A 17017-nucleotide genomic window follows, 5' to 3' on the forward strand; every position below is an offset into this window, starting at 1 on the left:
CGCTATTTTTGAGGGGTTTCGAGCACTTTCGAAATTCTATAAGATGAATCCATCATTTAGATTAATTTACAATTTAAATTACTATTAAGACTACTAACAACTCACCGCAGCTCCAAGCCGCCTGATGCCAACACAGCTACGTATGATCCTCCTCCATCCTAATCTATTCAAAGCCTCCCTCTTTACACCCTCCCAGGAGGTTCCCATTTCCTTTAAATCTTCTTTTTTGACATCCTTCCACCCCAACCGCAGACAACCTGCTTTCTGTTAAGCCCTAGACGGTTGGCCAAAAAGGGCAATCTTTGGCAATCTGTCATCCTTCATCCACAGAACGTGCCCTAGCCATCTCAACCTTTCTCTCCTTATAACCCTAGAAAGGGGGATTGGACCACACTTTTCGTACAGCCTTCTGATTGAAATACGGTCACTCAGCCAGGTACCCAGAACAATCCGCAGGCAATCTCTCTTGAAAACATCTACCAAATCTTAATCCGTTTTTCACAGCGCCCATGCTTCAGAGCCAAATTTGACCACTGTCATCACTGTATCTTCCAATATTCTAATCTTGGTTTGCAGACTTATCTTCGTATTCTTCCAAATTTTTTTTTAAACTTTGAATAAAACACCCTGAGCCTTGGCTATTCTGCTTTTAATATCTTCATTGCTCCCACCGTCTTTATTAATAATACTACCAAAGTTATTGAAGCTATCCTCCTGATCAATCCTTTCGTTACCCAAATTTCACCTTTTCATCTTCACTTGCCTTAGTGACTTAGTCTTCTTAATATTTATTTTCAAGCCTATTCTAGCACCTTCAACTCGCAAAACCTCGAAGGTACTTGCACTCGATTAAATAAATAAAAAATTTTTTTTTTTTAACTGAAAGTAAGGAGCGAAATTAAAACTTAAAACGAACAGAAATTATTCCGTATATGAAAGGGGCTGTCTCCTCCTCAACGCCTCGCTAAAGTTTTTTATTGTTTAAAAAAATAAAGTTTTGAGACAGTCAAACTTTAGCGTAAAGAGCGAGGCGTTTTTTAGCGAGACGCTAAAGTTTTTTATTGTTTCAAAAAATAAAGTTGTGAGACAGAGTCAAACTTTAGCGTAAAGAGCGAGGCGTTGAGGAGGGGATAGCCCCTTTCATATACGGAATAGTTTCTGTTCGTTTTAAGGTTTAATGTCGCTCCTTACTTTCAGTTAAAAAAATCCTCTTTTTTTAATTTAATTACATTAAATGCCCAAGGAAATACAAGGAAATTTTTCTTATCAGTTAATTTGTTCTATTAGGATTGAACTTTTACTGTCGCCCAGAAGTTTTCGGTAAGGGTGTTTTGAAATTTTTGTATGGAGGAATTGCGTAGAATTGCGAGAACTGCGTAAAAAGTTACAATAAAAAGTTTTTATTAACAGCTAATTTATATTTTAAAATTATATTTTTTCAATCTCTCACAAGTTCGGCCTAATATTTTGAAGTTTTCGGGTGCGGAGGAATTTGTGTGGAGTCCTACTAATTTTTTGTAATTGCCCAAAATGAAGAGGTGCTGAAGTTTGAAAGAAAACTTCTAAAAAAGCATCCTGCAACAGCTATAGACCAAAAAGAAAAAATCTGATTTCATTTTGATTTAAGCAACAGGTTGTCCACTTACCTATACCTTCTGTACATCTTGGAGCATCACGTGTGTCGCACATGTCTGTCTCGCTTGTCACATTCCACGCAACGCTTGACACAGTGCCGCCACGCTTGGTACGCTTGGCACGTGTCGCCTGGTGTATATTATTTCTGAAATTTGACTACCCTTTGGAATTAAGCATAGACAATTACACAAATAATTTTTCTCAACAATTAGATCAGAGGCAACGCTGTAGCGTTGCCTATAGTAAAGGCCATACGGCTCCGATGTTTTATTATTATTATTATTATTTTGTTTTTCCAGAGGCACTTCATACGGAAGGGGTCGTCGTAGAAACTTCAAAGGGAGCTCATTCGATTGGAAATCGAGAGTTCTAGTGCCCTTTTTAATAGTTGAAAATGATTCGAGGGCAACTAGCCCCCCCCCCATGCCCATTGTTCCCCCAAACAGAAAATATATTTTATATTTTAGAAAATAGAAAATATATTTTTGAGGAAGACAATCTTCCACAACCCTCAAGTAGAGGGGTGAAAGTTATGCCCTGGGGTCTTATAAGGTTTTTATTGAAAGAGTTGTCGCAGAAACTTCAAAACAGGCTCCTTCGATGGTAAATTCAAAAGGCTCGTGCCCTTTTTAAATTTTTAAAGTGATTGTAGGTCAAATAGCCCCCCCCCCCCACGCCCATTATTTTCCCCAATATATGCAAAAAAAATTTTTAGATAACCAATTTGTTAAGCGTAATTGAATCACGGGTATAAAACATGTTGTGGAGGAGGAAACCCCTCCACAACCCTCAGGGCGAGGGTTTTAAGTTATGCCCTGAGGGCATATAAGGTTTTTCTAGAAGGCGTTGTCGTAGAAACTTCAAAACAGGCTCATTCCATTGGAAATGAAAGTGCTAGTGCACTTTTTAATAGCCGAAAGTGGATGGAGTGCAACTAGCCCACCCCCACGCCCATCATTTCCCCAAACACATCCAATCAACATTTTGAGATAGCCATTTTGTTCAGCGTAGTTGATTTCCACATAGAAAATACGTTTTTGAGAAGGGCACTCCCCCAGAACCTTCAGGGCAAGGGTTTTAAGATATGCCCTGGGGGCATAGAAGGTTTTTATAGAAGGCGTTGTCGTAGAAACTTTAAAAGGCTCATTCGATTGGAAATTCAAAGGGATAGTGCCCTTTTTAATAATCGAAAGTGATTGGAGGGGAACTAGCCCCCCCCCCCACGCCCATCATTCCCCCAAACACATCCAATCAAAATTTTGAAATAGCCATTTTGTTCAGCGTAGTTGATTTTCACAGAGATAACATGTTTTTAAGGAGGACAATCCCCCGCAATCCTCAAGGCAAGTGATTGAAGTTGTGCCCTGGGGGATTATAAGGTTTTTTATAGAAGGCCTTGCCATAGAAACTTCAAAAAAGGTTCTTTCGATTGGAAATTCAAAGGAATGGTGCCCTTTTTAATAATCGAAAGTGATTGGAGGGGAACTAGCCCCCCCCACGCCCATCATTCTCCCAAACACATCCTATCAAAATTTTGAGATAGCAATCTTGTTCAGCGTAGTTGATTTTCACATATAAAACATGTTTTTGAGGAGGACAATCCCCCACAACCCTCAGGGCAAGGGTTTTAAGTTATGCCCTGGGGGCATATAAGGTTTTTTATAGAAGGCGTTGTCATAGAAACTTCAAAAAAGTCTCATTCGATTGGAAATTCAAAGGGATAGTGCCCTTGTTAATAGTCGAAAGTGATTGGAGGGCAACTAGCCCCCCCCACGCCCATCATTCCCCCAAACACATCCAATCAAAATTTTGAGATAGCCATTTTGTTCAGCGTAGTTGATTTCCAGATAGAAAATATGTTTTTGAGGAAGACAATCCCCCAAAACCCTCAGGCAAGGGTTTTAAGTTATGCCCTGGGGGCTTATAAGGTTTTTATAGAAGGCGTTGTCGTAGAAACTTCAAAAAAGCCCCATTCGATTGGAAATTCAAAGGGATAGTGTCATTTTTAATAGTCGAAAGTGATTTGAGGGCAACTAGCCCCCCCCACGCTAATCATTCCCCCAAAGACATCCAATAAAAATTTTGAGATAGCCATTTCGTTCAGCATAGTTGATTTCCAGATAGAAAATATGTTTTTGAGGAGAACAATCCCCCACAACCCTCAGGGCAAGGGTTTTAAGTTAAGCAATGGGGGTATATAAGGTTCTTGTAGAAGGCTTTGTCGTAGAGACTTAAAAAAAGGCTTATTCGGTTTCAAATTCAAAGGGCCAGGGCCCTTTTTAATAGTCCAAAGTGATGTTATTTGGGCATAACGAACGAACAGAAATTAAAATTAACTATCTTACAAACGTAAAGATAACCGGTGCAAACATAAATAAATGAATAAATCTTATATAGCTTCAATATTTTTTATTACTTTCCCCCCAGAGCTTCTTTATATTCAAGGGTTAAAAATACCATTTTGTTAAAAATAGTTGAAAGGTTAAGTAACAAAATTCTGGCGTCAACAAAACCCCCCAGGGCCCGGGGGCAGGAAGGGATTCTCGTATAAACCTCAGATAGGGCTCATTTGATTAGAAATTGGAAGTTCTAGTCCAGCTCTTAAGTCAAAATTGATCGAAGGGCAAATAGCCCCCCACGCCCTTTTTCCCCACCCCTTCCTTTGAACTAATTCTGTTTATACCTGAAAGGCTCGATGAGCGTTTAAATGTGTTGATATTAACACACACCTAACAGGCCTCTCCTCTCCTCCCCAACAATAAAAGAGACATAGAGCGTAAGACAGTAGCGCATCCTGTGGAGGGGAAACTACCCCACGACCCTCAAGGCAAGGGTTTTAGGTTATACCCAGGGGGCATATAAAGTTTTTACATAAGGCGCTGTTGTAGAAATTTCGAAAAAGACTCATTCGATTGGAAATTCAATGGGCCAGTGCCCTTTTTAATAGTCGAAAGTAATTTGTGGGCAACTAACCCCCCTCTGACGCCCACCTTTTCCCCAAGCACATCAAATCAAAATTTTGAGACAGCCATTTTATTAAACGTAGTTTTAAGTTCTGGAAATTAGGTCTTTGAGGATGACAACTCCCCCACAGCCCTCAGGGCAAGGGTTGTAATTTAAGGATTCTCCGAATCCTTCCCATTATTTCTTATGGAAGGGATGCTCGTATAAACTTTAGAGAGGGCTCATTTAACTGCACATTGAAAGTTATTCTTCAATTTTCAATAGTCAAAAGAGATGAGTGGCCGACCAGCCCCCCCTCCTCCAAGACAAAAATGTATAAGATAAAAATTTTGATAGAGAAATTTTTCTAAGATAGTTAAAGTCTCTGTTAACAAAAACTCCGGTGTCGACATAGCCCACCCGTGTCCGGGGGTAGGCGTTATAAGTTATGCCCTGGGACCTAAATTATTAAGTGGGGTTTATAACTTATGAGAAGGGGTTTTGTATGGGAAGAACATATAGGAAATCTATTATAATTATCCAATTATAAGGCTAAAATACATACTCTGTGATAGATGCAAAATTTCTTTGGCACACAAAATCCTATTAAGGTCAATTCCAAACAGCCGTGATCCCTTCGTGTCAGCAAGTGAAATGGTCTAAGACCCCTTATTGGAACTATTTTTTCAATCCCTTAATTGTTGTCGCTGTCTACAAGTTATGCAAGCTGTCTATTGTTCATATATAAGGTTTTTATCATTTTTTAAATCAAAAAATAACAAAAATTAATTAAAAAAAAACATTACCTAAAAATATTTTTTTAAAATAATATTAAAGTCATTTTTAATATTCAGATAAGGAGATAAAAAAACCTTTTAAAATACAAAATAAACACGACCAGAAATTACTATTAAAGAATAAATGAAACCCAAAACGAACAGAAATTAAATCAACAATCATAGTAAAAACATACAACTGGTAATAATATAAATGAATAAATAGATCTTAAAGTGAGTAATGCTTAGATTGAATATGAAAATAAAGCTTAAAACGAAAAAAAATATTTTGCTATTAAAGTATAAATTAAAATTAAAACGAAAATAAATTAAATAAACAATCAATGCTAACAAACTTACAATATATATTAATGTAAATGAATAAATAAATCTTAAAACGAGTGAAACTTAAAAAGAATATGCAAATCAAGTTTGAATCGAATAAAAATAACTACAAACAAGAGTTTGGGAATTACCTCACTGCAGAAGCGTAAAACCTACTGCGTCGTTGGCGCTTTATTGAAAAAGATTTATATTACAAATGTTTCCTTTTGTACCTTATATTTAAGGTGCATATTAAAATTACAGTAAATTTTGAACGGATTAACTTGCATCAATTAATATCATTATGCATCAAATATTCAGTTTAATTTATTAGTTCTTTTCAAGATTAGTAAAGACAAATATAGTTTCACTACAAACAAAATTTGGATACTGCCCCCTTCTTTAACTGTAAAACCTAAACCCTTCTGTGTCATTGGTACTTCACTGAAAACGAATTACTCGTATATTACAAATTTATTATTTTCTAGTTCTTACAGCATTGAAAATGAAAATAAAATTACAGTGAAAATAAATCTTGAACTGATGGATCTTTCAACAATTAATATCATTATATATCTAATATTCAATTTGATTTTGTTTATACTTTCCAAGACTGTTCAAGACTCATATAGTTTTGCCTTTTTTTTTTAACTCTGCCATTTTTTCTAACTAATCGTGTTAGTTTCTATGGCATTTCTATTTGAGCGGAAAACTGCACCTCAAACTTTGTGGAACATGCATTTTCTTGCATGAAACACCAAAATATAATAAAATGTCAAGTTTTGGAGTGTTCCACCACTCGCAAGCAAGTGCCATTGGTATTTTTGAATCCGCATGGTCAGTTTAGGGGTGGAGGGTAGGCTAACTCTCGTAGCAGCCCCATTCCGTCGTGGTATGGTTCACATTTTCAACACTTGGCGTCCGGACTATCATATAATCTACCAAGCATACAACTACCTCAAATCAGTATCAATAAATAAATGAAACCCAAAAAGAAACAAAAAATAAAATAAATCATTTTTCTTATTTTTGTGAAAGTTTTTTTAATTAATTATATTAAAAAAGTCGATGTACCTGCACTATGCCAATCAATTTATAATAAAAATATTTCTGCAAAAAATTTGCGTGAGCAAAAAGCTATTATTCCATTTCCCAAGGTAAATTTCAGGTTTTGCACAAAACTTCAGATTTTGATCAATTTCAACCATGTTAAATTCTGTTTTTTGTTTCTTCTAGTTTCTTAAGAAAGAAGTCGCAACTCTGAGGATCCTACAATTATGCTTGAGTTTCTCCTTAGAAGCGTCTCTATGTTTGAAATGGAACAAGATTTCTAAATGGCTATTGCAGGGAGGAGATATTTTAAGAAATAATGGAGCCATCCCCGCTATTGAATTGGGCTTGCTTGTTGCAGGTAATCCCCAAATTTTTCTATTAGAAAAGTTTGCTCCACCGCAGAGATCTCATTTTACCTGTTTTCTATTTTGTAACCATATTTTAGTTTCACTTACAATTTTACGGGGAACCCTGAAGTTTGTTTTCAATCCCACCGTAATCTCAACATTACATTAATACCTAGAAGAGGCTTCGTAAATATTTTACGATGTAAGGGTATACGCACAACTTCTAGAAAGAGGTAAATTATATATAAAATGTTTGAAATTGTAGGGAAACTAGTGAAAATATCGTGATTTTAGGGGGAACAGGTCCCAAAGTCCCAACCCACTACTTAAGGACCTGGCCCTGTGGTCCTTATATTAAACTAAATGAAGTCCATTTTCTTGTAATTTCAAGATACTGAAAATCTGACATGGGTTGAAGTTTTTTCATCAACTAAGTGCTGCTTCTTGCATTGGCTGAAGTATTTCAGTAGTTGCTAAAATGACTTGGAAGTTGTTTTTTTTCAACGTTGAACCAAATCTACCTACTTTTGTGGTGTTTATTGTTCTCATATTTTATCAAAAATGTATAATAGTTTTCATGTCAAAATGGTCTGGCATATGTTATTGATCTTACAAAATTGGGGCTTTAAAGTAAATGATTAGAATTTAGTCGCTGGACTTTGTAAGTATATTGCCAGTGATATCAATCCAAGAAAATGTAGGGCGGTGGATTTATTGTTCGTAATCTAAGGGGGAGGGTACAATTTTTTTTCAAGGTAAGTACCAAATATAAGGCATTTTTTAATTAAACACGATAAAGGGCATTTTTTAAAATTTAGGGGTAGGGATAAATTCCGCTCCCATTTGATGTCACTAAATATGGCTGGATTGGTTGAAAATTATCTGATCCCCTTTCATTTCAATAATAAGCCAAATCCACCTGGATTGTAATTGTTTATTGTTCTCAGCTTTTATTTGAATGTTATCAAACTTATCATAACGAGTTTCTGTTTTAGCTGTACGCTTTTATTCATTTCATTCGTACAATCATTCAAGGCATTTTACAGTCCATTAACTTCGTTCTGTTTCATGAATTTTTGAAACAAGTCAGAAGTAGCTGAATGGCTCTAAAAATAACTAAATATTTCCAGTAAATATACTAAATGAAATAATAAATAAAATAATAAAATGAAATAATAAATAAAATAATAAAATTAAATAATAAATAAAATAATAAAATGAAATAATAAATAAAATAATAAAATTAAATAATAAATAAAATAATAAAATGAAATAATAAATAAAATAATAAAATTAAATAATAAATAAAATAATAAAATTAAATAATAAATAAAATAGAATAAACCAAATAAAATAAAAATTCTAAAAGTAACTCCAATATTGAGTTGGGTTCACTCAACTTTATTTTGTTTATTGTTCTCTGCCTTTATTTTAAAATTCTTATTACAGCTTGTTGCATCTTATTGTTCTTTGTCCTGGTTTTAAAACTCATATTACAGCTAATTACATCTTATTGTTCGCTGTCTTTATTTTAAAATTCTTGTTACAGCTTGTTGAATATTATCACGCCCTGTAATGGCGCAGTAAGTTTGACCATAGCTTTGTTGTACGGGATCAAGACAGTAGCAACAGTCGAGCAACAGTAGCAACAGCAACAGTCGTATAGTTGAACCCGAATGTATCAACACACTGCAGGGCCGACGCAGGGACCTTACTAGTCAGGAAGTGTTATTATCCGAGTGCTTTTTCTTTATATCTTATTACATTGGTATTATTATTGCTTACCGGTTTTACACAGTCAAAATCCTATGTAAGAAATTCAGTTTTAGGCACTTGAATGTGAAAACCTATATCCTTGTCCGTGAACACTCTACTTATGGACGATGAGGGCATAACTCAAAGAGTGATGGATATGTGTACAATATACATGTAAACAAAACATAGTAATACAATTGAAAATAAATAGAAAACATGCTAAAACAATAGAATACAAATATCAGAAAACTGATAGAAAACATACTATTACAATTAAAATCAAACGTAAGAAAATAGAAAGCATAGTAATACAATTGAAAACAAATGTCAGAAAACAGATAGAAAAAAGGATAATGCAATCGAAAACAGATATCAGAAAACAAATAGATTGCATGACTTTCTCACAACTCTTTTTTTTAAACAATAAAAACTTTAGCGTAAAGAGCGAGGCGTTGAGGAGGGCACGGGCCCTTTCATATACGGAAGGGGGGGGTGGGGGGGGGGCAGCCTCCCAACTGCTCCTCCTAATCCCTGCACGTTTTAAGGTTAGAACTTGTGACTCAGCCTCTTTAACTCTTTAGAAAACGTAGTTTTTTTTCAAATATTTTCTGCACGTTTTTGTACAGTTTATTACTTATTATTGCTTGACTAACTGTTAGCTGATCTTTTCAGGAGTTAAAGATGGGGGGATGCCGCCTCCCAAACCCCCCGCTTTTGAAGATTCTTGTGTTAATGCTTTTAATTCCTGAATACTCAAATCAAATGCACAGTAAGATTTGTATCCGTCGCCCCAGGCCCCATGTTATCAAAGCAGTGGAGACTTACCTGTAACCTGAAGGCCGACTGTGATATTCTTCTGGAGACGCCTGTTGAGCCGAAGGATTTAATAGATTGGATTTAAAAAAAAACTGAGTTTCTTCTTTAAACTTTAAATTCAATATATAAAAAATTTCTCTAACGGGGAATCGAACTCGGATCTTCCGCTTGACAGTCAGGAATAGCGACCACTGTACCACAGAGACTACATTATTTTTATTCTGTGCAATTTATTCTTGACGCAAACAAATCCCCACAAAACTTGATATTTGGTTTTTTGGGAAACAGGGAAGATGTGATCGGATTGAGATGATATTTTGAAGATGAGCTTTCATGTCCTAAGAAAGCTTATCCTCTAGATTTCAGCCCGATTAGACAACGTAAAAGGGGGGCTTTGGTGGGAAAAATTAACATGGGCTCTTATAGGAAAACGAGGTTTTTCGTAAATGTAAATTCGGGGGATAATTCTTTCGGTCTGAAAATATCAAAAGGCCCTAACAGGTCGAATTCCGCTTCGAATGAGTCCTCATTCACCCGGATCCTTTGCCAACTGTGGCCTGTAGGCGTGGCTGATAAAAAAAAGAGAAATGAACTTTAAGCTCATTGGTTTAAGTTCATTTGGTTTTTGGAAAACAGGGAAGGAGTGATCGGATTGAGCTGAAATTTTGATGATAAGCTTCCAGGCCCCAGGAATCCTTAACCTATACATTTCAGCCCAATCGGACACCGTTAAAGGGGGGCTGTGGTCGGAGGGTCGAAACTTCCGGCCCACTTTTACCCATGAAGATAAAGTCGGAGGGGGGTGAAATTTTGCACGTTTCTTAGTTGGAGCTTGGGCTACAAAATTCGATCACCGCTGTCTCTCTGCGACCGCTAGGACCGGAAATCGCTTAACATTGTGGTGGGTCGCCTCTTTATAGAGGCACAAGTGTGCCTCCTTGATGAGGATCTGTTCCTATCAAAATGGGTGTTCCAAGACGGATCAGCTCTTTTCTTAGACCGCTTGGAGGCTGTATCCACCTTCTTGAAACCACATTAAGCCTCCATGTGAATGTTGAAGTTTGACAGCTGCGTGGCCTTCTTAATCTAAAATTTACCCATAATTCGGTGTATGAAGCTTGAAGAAAAACTCCCAAAATATATCATGCAAAAACTATAGACACCAAAAATCCGAGAAGTGCGTAAAAAGTTACATTTTTTTAAAAAGTTAATGTTGTATCAATTTACAGTAACTCACCTCCTTTCTTAGGATTCACCTCCCCTCCTATATCACCTCCTCTTTTTTGTACCAATACATCACAGGTTCTTTTTTGTATCACAAGCGTTTTTCACGCTCAAGGCCGACAGAGTTAAAGTTCTTACATTTGAGATTTCTGAATGGGGCATTTTGAACTTTGACGTTTCTGAAAACTTCTTGAAAGAAGATTCCACTAAATACAGCATTATACCCCATGAGGAGAATCGAATTCTATCAAAATGGGTGTTCTAAGACGGGTCAGCTGTTCTTCGAGGCAAATTGTATGTTGTATCCACCTTCTTGAAACCACATTGAGCCTCCATGTGAAGGTTGAAATTTAGCAACTGTTGGCCTTCTTAGATGTGACTATGACTGTGTGCAGCTTAGCCTCTAAATGCTCTTGCGCTCTGTTGAAAAAGATAGGTTCTTTTTTGCATCACAGGCGTTTTTCACGCTCAAGGCCGGCCGAGTTAAAGTTTTTGCATTTGAGATTTCTGAATTGGGCATTTTGAACCATGACATTTCTGAAAAATTCTTGAAAGAATATTTTACTAAATACAGCTTTATACCCCAGGAGGAGGATCGAATTCTATCAAAATGGGTGCTGTAAGACGGGTCAGCTCTTCTTGGAGACAACTTATATGTTGTATCCACCTTCTTGAAACCACATTGAACCTCCATGGGAAGGTTAAAATTTAACAGCTGCGTGACCTTATTAGATGTGCCTATGACTATGTGCAGCCTAGCCTCTAAATGTTCTTGTGCTCTGCTGAATAAGATAGGTTCTTTTTTTGCATCACAAGCGTTTTTCACGCTCAAGGCCGGCAGAGTTAAAGTTTTTGCATTTGAGATTTCGGAACTGGGCATTTTGATTTCTGTATTTGCTGAGCATTTCCTGAAAGACGATTCCACTCAATACTGCTTTATACCACAAGAGGCCACATGAAACCTTCATATGAAACTTGAAATTGACTGGTGCGTCACCTTCTTAAATGTGACTATGACTTGGTGTATATTAGCCTCTGTGTGCTGTTGTGTTCTGTTTAATTAACTAGGTTCTTTTTTTTTAGCATCACAAGTGTGTTTTACGCTGAAGGCCGGCAGACTTAAAGTTTTCCCATTTGATATTTCCGAATTGGGGCTAGATCAAGAAATTCTTCAATATTTTCTGAATGATGAAAACTCTGTTATCACTTCCTCTATGAGTTCAGCCGTTCGACTAGGCGCAACTGTTCACGTTCTTCCTTCGTAAGTTATTTTTCTGTTATCAGCTGTTTGTCATTTATTATTAATTTATAGTTTTTTTCATCTATTGCATAATTATGTAATATACAATTATAACCCCCTCCCCCCCCCCCAAAAAAAAACAGTAACAACAAAGAATGAAAACTTATTGGAGGGTGGCGTCCCGATCAGCAGTAGAAAATTGTGTCCGTTTACGACAGGAAGGTTTGAACCGTAGTTCTTCGAATCTCCGCAAGGTTTTATAGAATATCATCGTAGCTAAATATAAATAAATTATAATACTTTTTTTATAAATAAATTTACTTTTTATATCTAAAAAGTAAAGAAAAATCAATTAAATTGTACTTTACAGGTGCACTATGACCCTGGAATTAAATTTATATTTATATTCATTTAGAAATAGTTACTGGTTGAGTCATTGACATGGTTGTCCAGTCAAAATAATAGGCCGTCATACCCGAAAATACTCTTAAATGATAAACGTCAAAAACAAGAAGAACAATTGGGAATTCTTTTCGCAAGACAGTGGAAATTCTAATTTGAATGTATATTTTGACTCTATGTCCAATGGCCGTCCTCAGCAAAACAAAAATATATAAAAGAAAAGAGACTCACATTAACATACGATCGTTAAAACTAAAATGAAAATTTTAAAACAGTCCCAGCATCCTTACTTCAGCGAAGTTCAACCAGGACTGATAAATAAAGTGAGGTGAAAGAAAGAAAAATAATTTAAAATATGTTTCATAGCTAATCTTGCTTTTTTGGCAGCTAACCTCGAAGGTCTTTTTGTAGCTGGTTCTGTGTTAATGTCTACTGGTTTCTTAATATATTTTGTAAGATCGTTTTTAATTAAACTTGTGTATAGAGCATTTAGTGAATATTCCTCCAAGTCCCTATTTAGGGAAATATTATTAATATTCTTAAGTCTGATTTCAATTGCTTCTCGAACTACCTGCTTTATGCCTAGGTCATTGCTAATAAGAGCGGATTCTTCAAAAAGTATTTTGTGGCTGGGTTTTTCAAATACATGGCTGCTTAAAGAAGAATCGAAAGAAAAATTAGCAATATTAGAATTTAGAGCTTTGGTGATATCATCTTTATGCTGTTGTAGGTGTTTCTCTAGTGAGTTTTACCTACATAGCATTTGCCACAGTCACATGGTATTTGATAGACCCCTCTTTGGCGAGTAACTGGGGTTTTATCTTTACCAGAGTTTAGGATTATGATTTTGAAATTATTGGTAAATACTACATACAGATTATTTTGTGTGCAAACTCTTTTAAGATTCTTAATGATTTTTGGGATGTATTGTAAGTATATTAAATTTGAGGGCTTTTCGGGATTCTCGCATGGTAAAATACTATTGATTTTACGGGAGTGTCTTCCCTTCAAACACTGTCTAAAATGGGTCGTTTTGGTTGCGATGTCAAATGTCTCCTCCGCACATACTTTTGCTATGCACGGCCAATCTTGGAGTATGCATTTCCTGCGTGGGGCCCTTCCATACTACATACTGCTCACCTAATGCACGACCTAGAGTCAGTACAGAAAAGGGCAGTTAGGATATTCCCTACCAAGAAGCACTCAATAAACTTGAAATCCAGTGCCTTGAGCAAAGACTGAGCAATCTCATCATGAGAGTTGGAAAAGCATTGCTGTCAAACCCAAACCACTGCGATATTCTCCCCGCAGATATCCTCCCCACCAAATAGAAAAACCAGACAAAAACTCAAACTGACACCTATACGTGCATGAACATACCGATATTGTAATTCATTTGTGCCATTTTTTACGTCTATGCTTGACATTTAATGTTATAATGTTTATGCTTATCTATGTCTATGTTTAACATGTAATGTTGTGCCATTTTTTTACGTCTATTTTTAACATGTAATGTTTTTGCAACTGTAAATTAGCCAAGAGCTACGAAAGTTGTGTAATAAACCGTTCTCTCTCTCTCTCTCTAATAAGTAAAATAGGGTACCCGTTTCCAAAAAGTGTGTCCCAGATAAAGTTTAGGTCTGCTGTGATGTGGGAATCAGAACAAGTGTTTAGGGCACGATCGACGAGAGTGATAACGACAGCCCTTTTAACTTGTGGGTGGTGATTTGATTTAAAATGAAGATATCTATTGTATTGTGTTTGTTTTCTGTAAATAGTAAAATTGAGTTTATCTATGCTACGAATAATTAACACATCTAGGAATAAAATTTTATTTGTAATTTCAATTTCTAAGGTAGACTCTCTATCATATGTAGTAATGTTATCTGAAAAAACCCAAGTTCATTTTCCCCATAATTCTAAAGTGATATTACGTCATCCATGTAACGTCCCCAATAGATGTTTTTCAAGAAATACGAATTTAACGCCCAATTTTCAAAATGTTCCACATAAACGATGTTCCATAAAGATGTTCCATATTTCACAGAAAGATGTTCCATTTGATTCATTCAAATTAGAATTTTCACTGTCTTGCGAAAAGAACTCCCTGTTGTTTTTCTTGTTTTTGATGTTTATGATAGAAAGGCAGTTTGATCTTCGTCGCTATTTACTCGTAAATGGCGGTTTTTTACCTCAGAAAATGATCTTTACCGCACATCATTCAGCACAAAAAATATAAACTCATTCAAGTCTGACGAGATGAACGAAAGATTTAATATAGAATGCTTTCAAAGATGTGCAAACCTTAGTGAAACTCGTCCTAATACCCTAATTCGTATATGAGATATTAACTTGAATCAGTTTGAAAAATTTGTGCTTTCATCGTTTTACGTAAGAAGAAGTGCCGGAATAATTACAAGAAAAGAAATGCCTGATAAAATTTTAAGGATAGATACTTCAACAGCAACACTTTAAGAAATTTTAAAAATAAGTTTCTTGTGAATTATTGTCTCGATTAATCAGTAGCTGTACTGAACCCCTCGTGCTCAAAATCCTCCTCAGGGCCATACTGTGGTGTTTCTTTTGTGGAAGTTTTCCCCACTGTAGAGTACAGACGGTCTGGTATCATACTATTATCCTTTCCTTTTTAGCTTAAAGCTTATTCAAAAGGCAATGCAAAGAACTCCCCCTAAAAAAAGTCCCTCCGGATCCCACCCCAAATACTAATGAAATTGATCCATTTTTGCTCCATCCTGCCTGGTCAAGCTCCGTATCACAAAGCTCACATGAAAGCTCAAATTCTGAGAATAGGACAATGATCAGTGTTGGAGCAAATGTCACTATAGATGATAATGGCTTTCAAGAGGTCCTTTCTAGAAGCTCCAAAAAAAGAAAAAAAAAACATCCCCAATCAAAAGTATTTCCCCTCCTCCTTTCCAAGATTATCCTTCCCAAAACTTAGGAATTTACCTCAAAATTTTTCCAAATACCCCCTTTGAAATAACAAAGATTACTACAATAAGGGTTGCAATTTTCAAAATGTTAAAATCAATGTTTTCTCTTAACATTCACCGTGATGAATCTTTGCTAATAGATGTCAAAGATCAGAAATCAGCTAATATGATGCTTAATCTAAAATCTCTTCTGAACACCCCAATTAACTTATCTAAATAGAACCCAAAACAATCCCCAACAAAAATAGTAGTATATAATGTTCCCCTAGAAATACCAATTCAGGAGTTAAAAGAAGGGCTCTCAGATAGGGCTGGTAACACAATCCCTGTAGAACATGTCACTCAACTGGGTAAACCCAACTCTAATGGATTAAAAACAAGTAGATCTTTCCTATTTACACTGAAGGAAAAAATTAATATCCCAGAAAAGTTATTCCTATTTGGGCAAATCAAACCGCACAAGGAATACAAGCCAAAGCCTATCCAGTGTCAGAAGTGTCTGAAACTGGGACACACAACAAATAAATGCAATGAAATTATCCGAGCCTGTAGTAATTTTAAGGGGTCCCATCCTAAAGAGTTGAAGACTTTCAAAAACAATGAGCCTACACGTATCAATTGTTAAGGCCCACATGAATCCACCTATATATCACAATGCCCTACATATAAAAAAGTGCACTAACACTCCAAATAGCAAGAGAGAAGGCCATTCCATACCCTCTTGCAGATATGGAAGCAAATGCTGCCCAATCACACCAAATAAAACCAAATAAAACTCCCAAGTCAAACACTCCCAATGCATCAAGTACTCCTTACAAAACACCATCCTTTAATTCCCCCCCCCAGCTCACATCTCTATCAGAAAGAATCACCAAGCCAACAAACCTCCTTGCCTAGTGAGATGAGGTCGGCCTAGTACCCCCTCCCAACAAGAAACAAACCAGAAACGCTACCAGGAATTAATCCCTTAACTGACAAACTGGATGCACAGCCAAACATGCAAACCCCAAATATATGCTTATTCATTCTAAACTGCAATGCAGTTCAGGCCTTGAATATACAACAGCAACAGAAAACAAAAATCATTGCTGAATTGGCAAAAATCTACATCCCTAATCATATGCTCATTCAAGCAAAAAAGATCTTGCTCTACTATTAACAAAGCCGAACATTGATACACAGTCTTATGAAAAATAAAACAACAACTCAACACATATCAATGCTCCAGTGGGACGTAAGATCACTTACAGAAAATAACTTAAATTAACTAATATATTTTATGAATAATAATTCCATCAATATTGCTTGCCTCCAGGAAACTCATTTAACCCAAAATCAACAAATTAAGTCTCTGGGATACACTATCCTGAGAAAGGATAGATCATCAGAGAGAAAAGGAGGTGGAGTTTAATAGTTAAAAATAATATAAAATTCTGTGGCATCCACTTTCCAGATATTGTAACGGATTTTCATATTATTGGTATCAGTGTTTGACAGAATAATAAAAAAGCTTACGCAATAAGCTTACATAATGCTACTGGGCAAACC

General features: G+C 36.0%; 1 protein-coding gene across 3 annotated transcripts in view; it reads left to right on the top strand.

The window, feature by feature from the left end:
* The window catches only part of LOC148945408 (uncharacterized), a 98350-nt gene that overhangs the window by 45402 nt on the left and 35931 nt on the right, over nt 1–17017 (top strand). For 2 of the 3 annotated variants that reach the window (XM_089098661.1, XM_089098664.1), the window contains 2 exons: nt 6915–7089; nt 11957–12134. In XM_089098661.1, the coding sequence (XP_088954787.1) occupies nt 6915–7089; nt 11957–12134 (353 nt within the window). The remainder of the gene's footprint in view (nt 1–6914; nt 7090–11956; nt 12135–17017) is intronic. The other variant, XM_089098662.1, reaches the window with a different exon arrangement.

The sequence above is a fragment of the Artemia sp. Qi Xiang Cuo genome, chromosome 13, assembly GCF_049724085.1.
Source record: "Artemia sp. Qi Xiang Cuo chromosome 13, ASM4972408v1, whole genome shotgun sequence".
NCBI classification, from domain to species: domain Eukaryota; kingdom Metazoa; phylum Arthropoda; class Branchiopoda; order Anostraca; family Artemiidae; genus Artemia; species Artemia sp. Qi Xiang Cuo.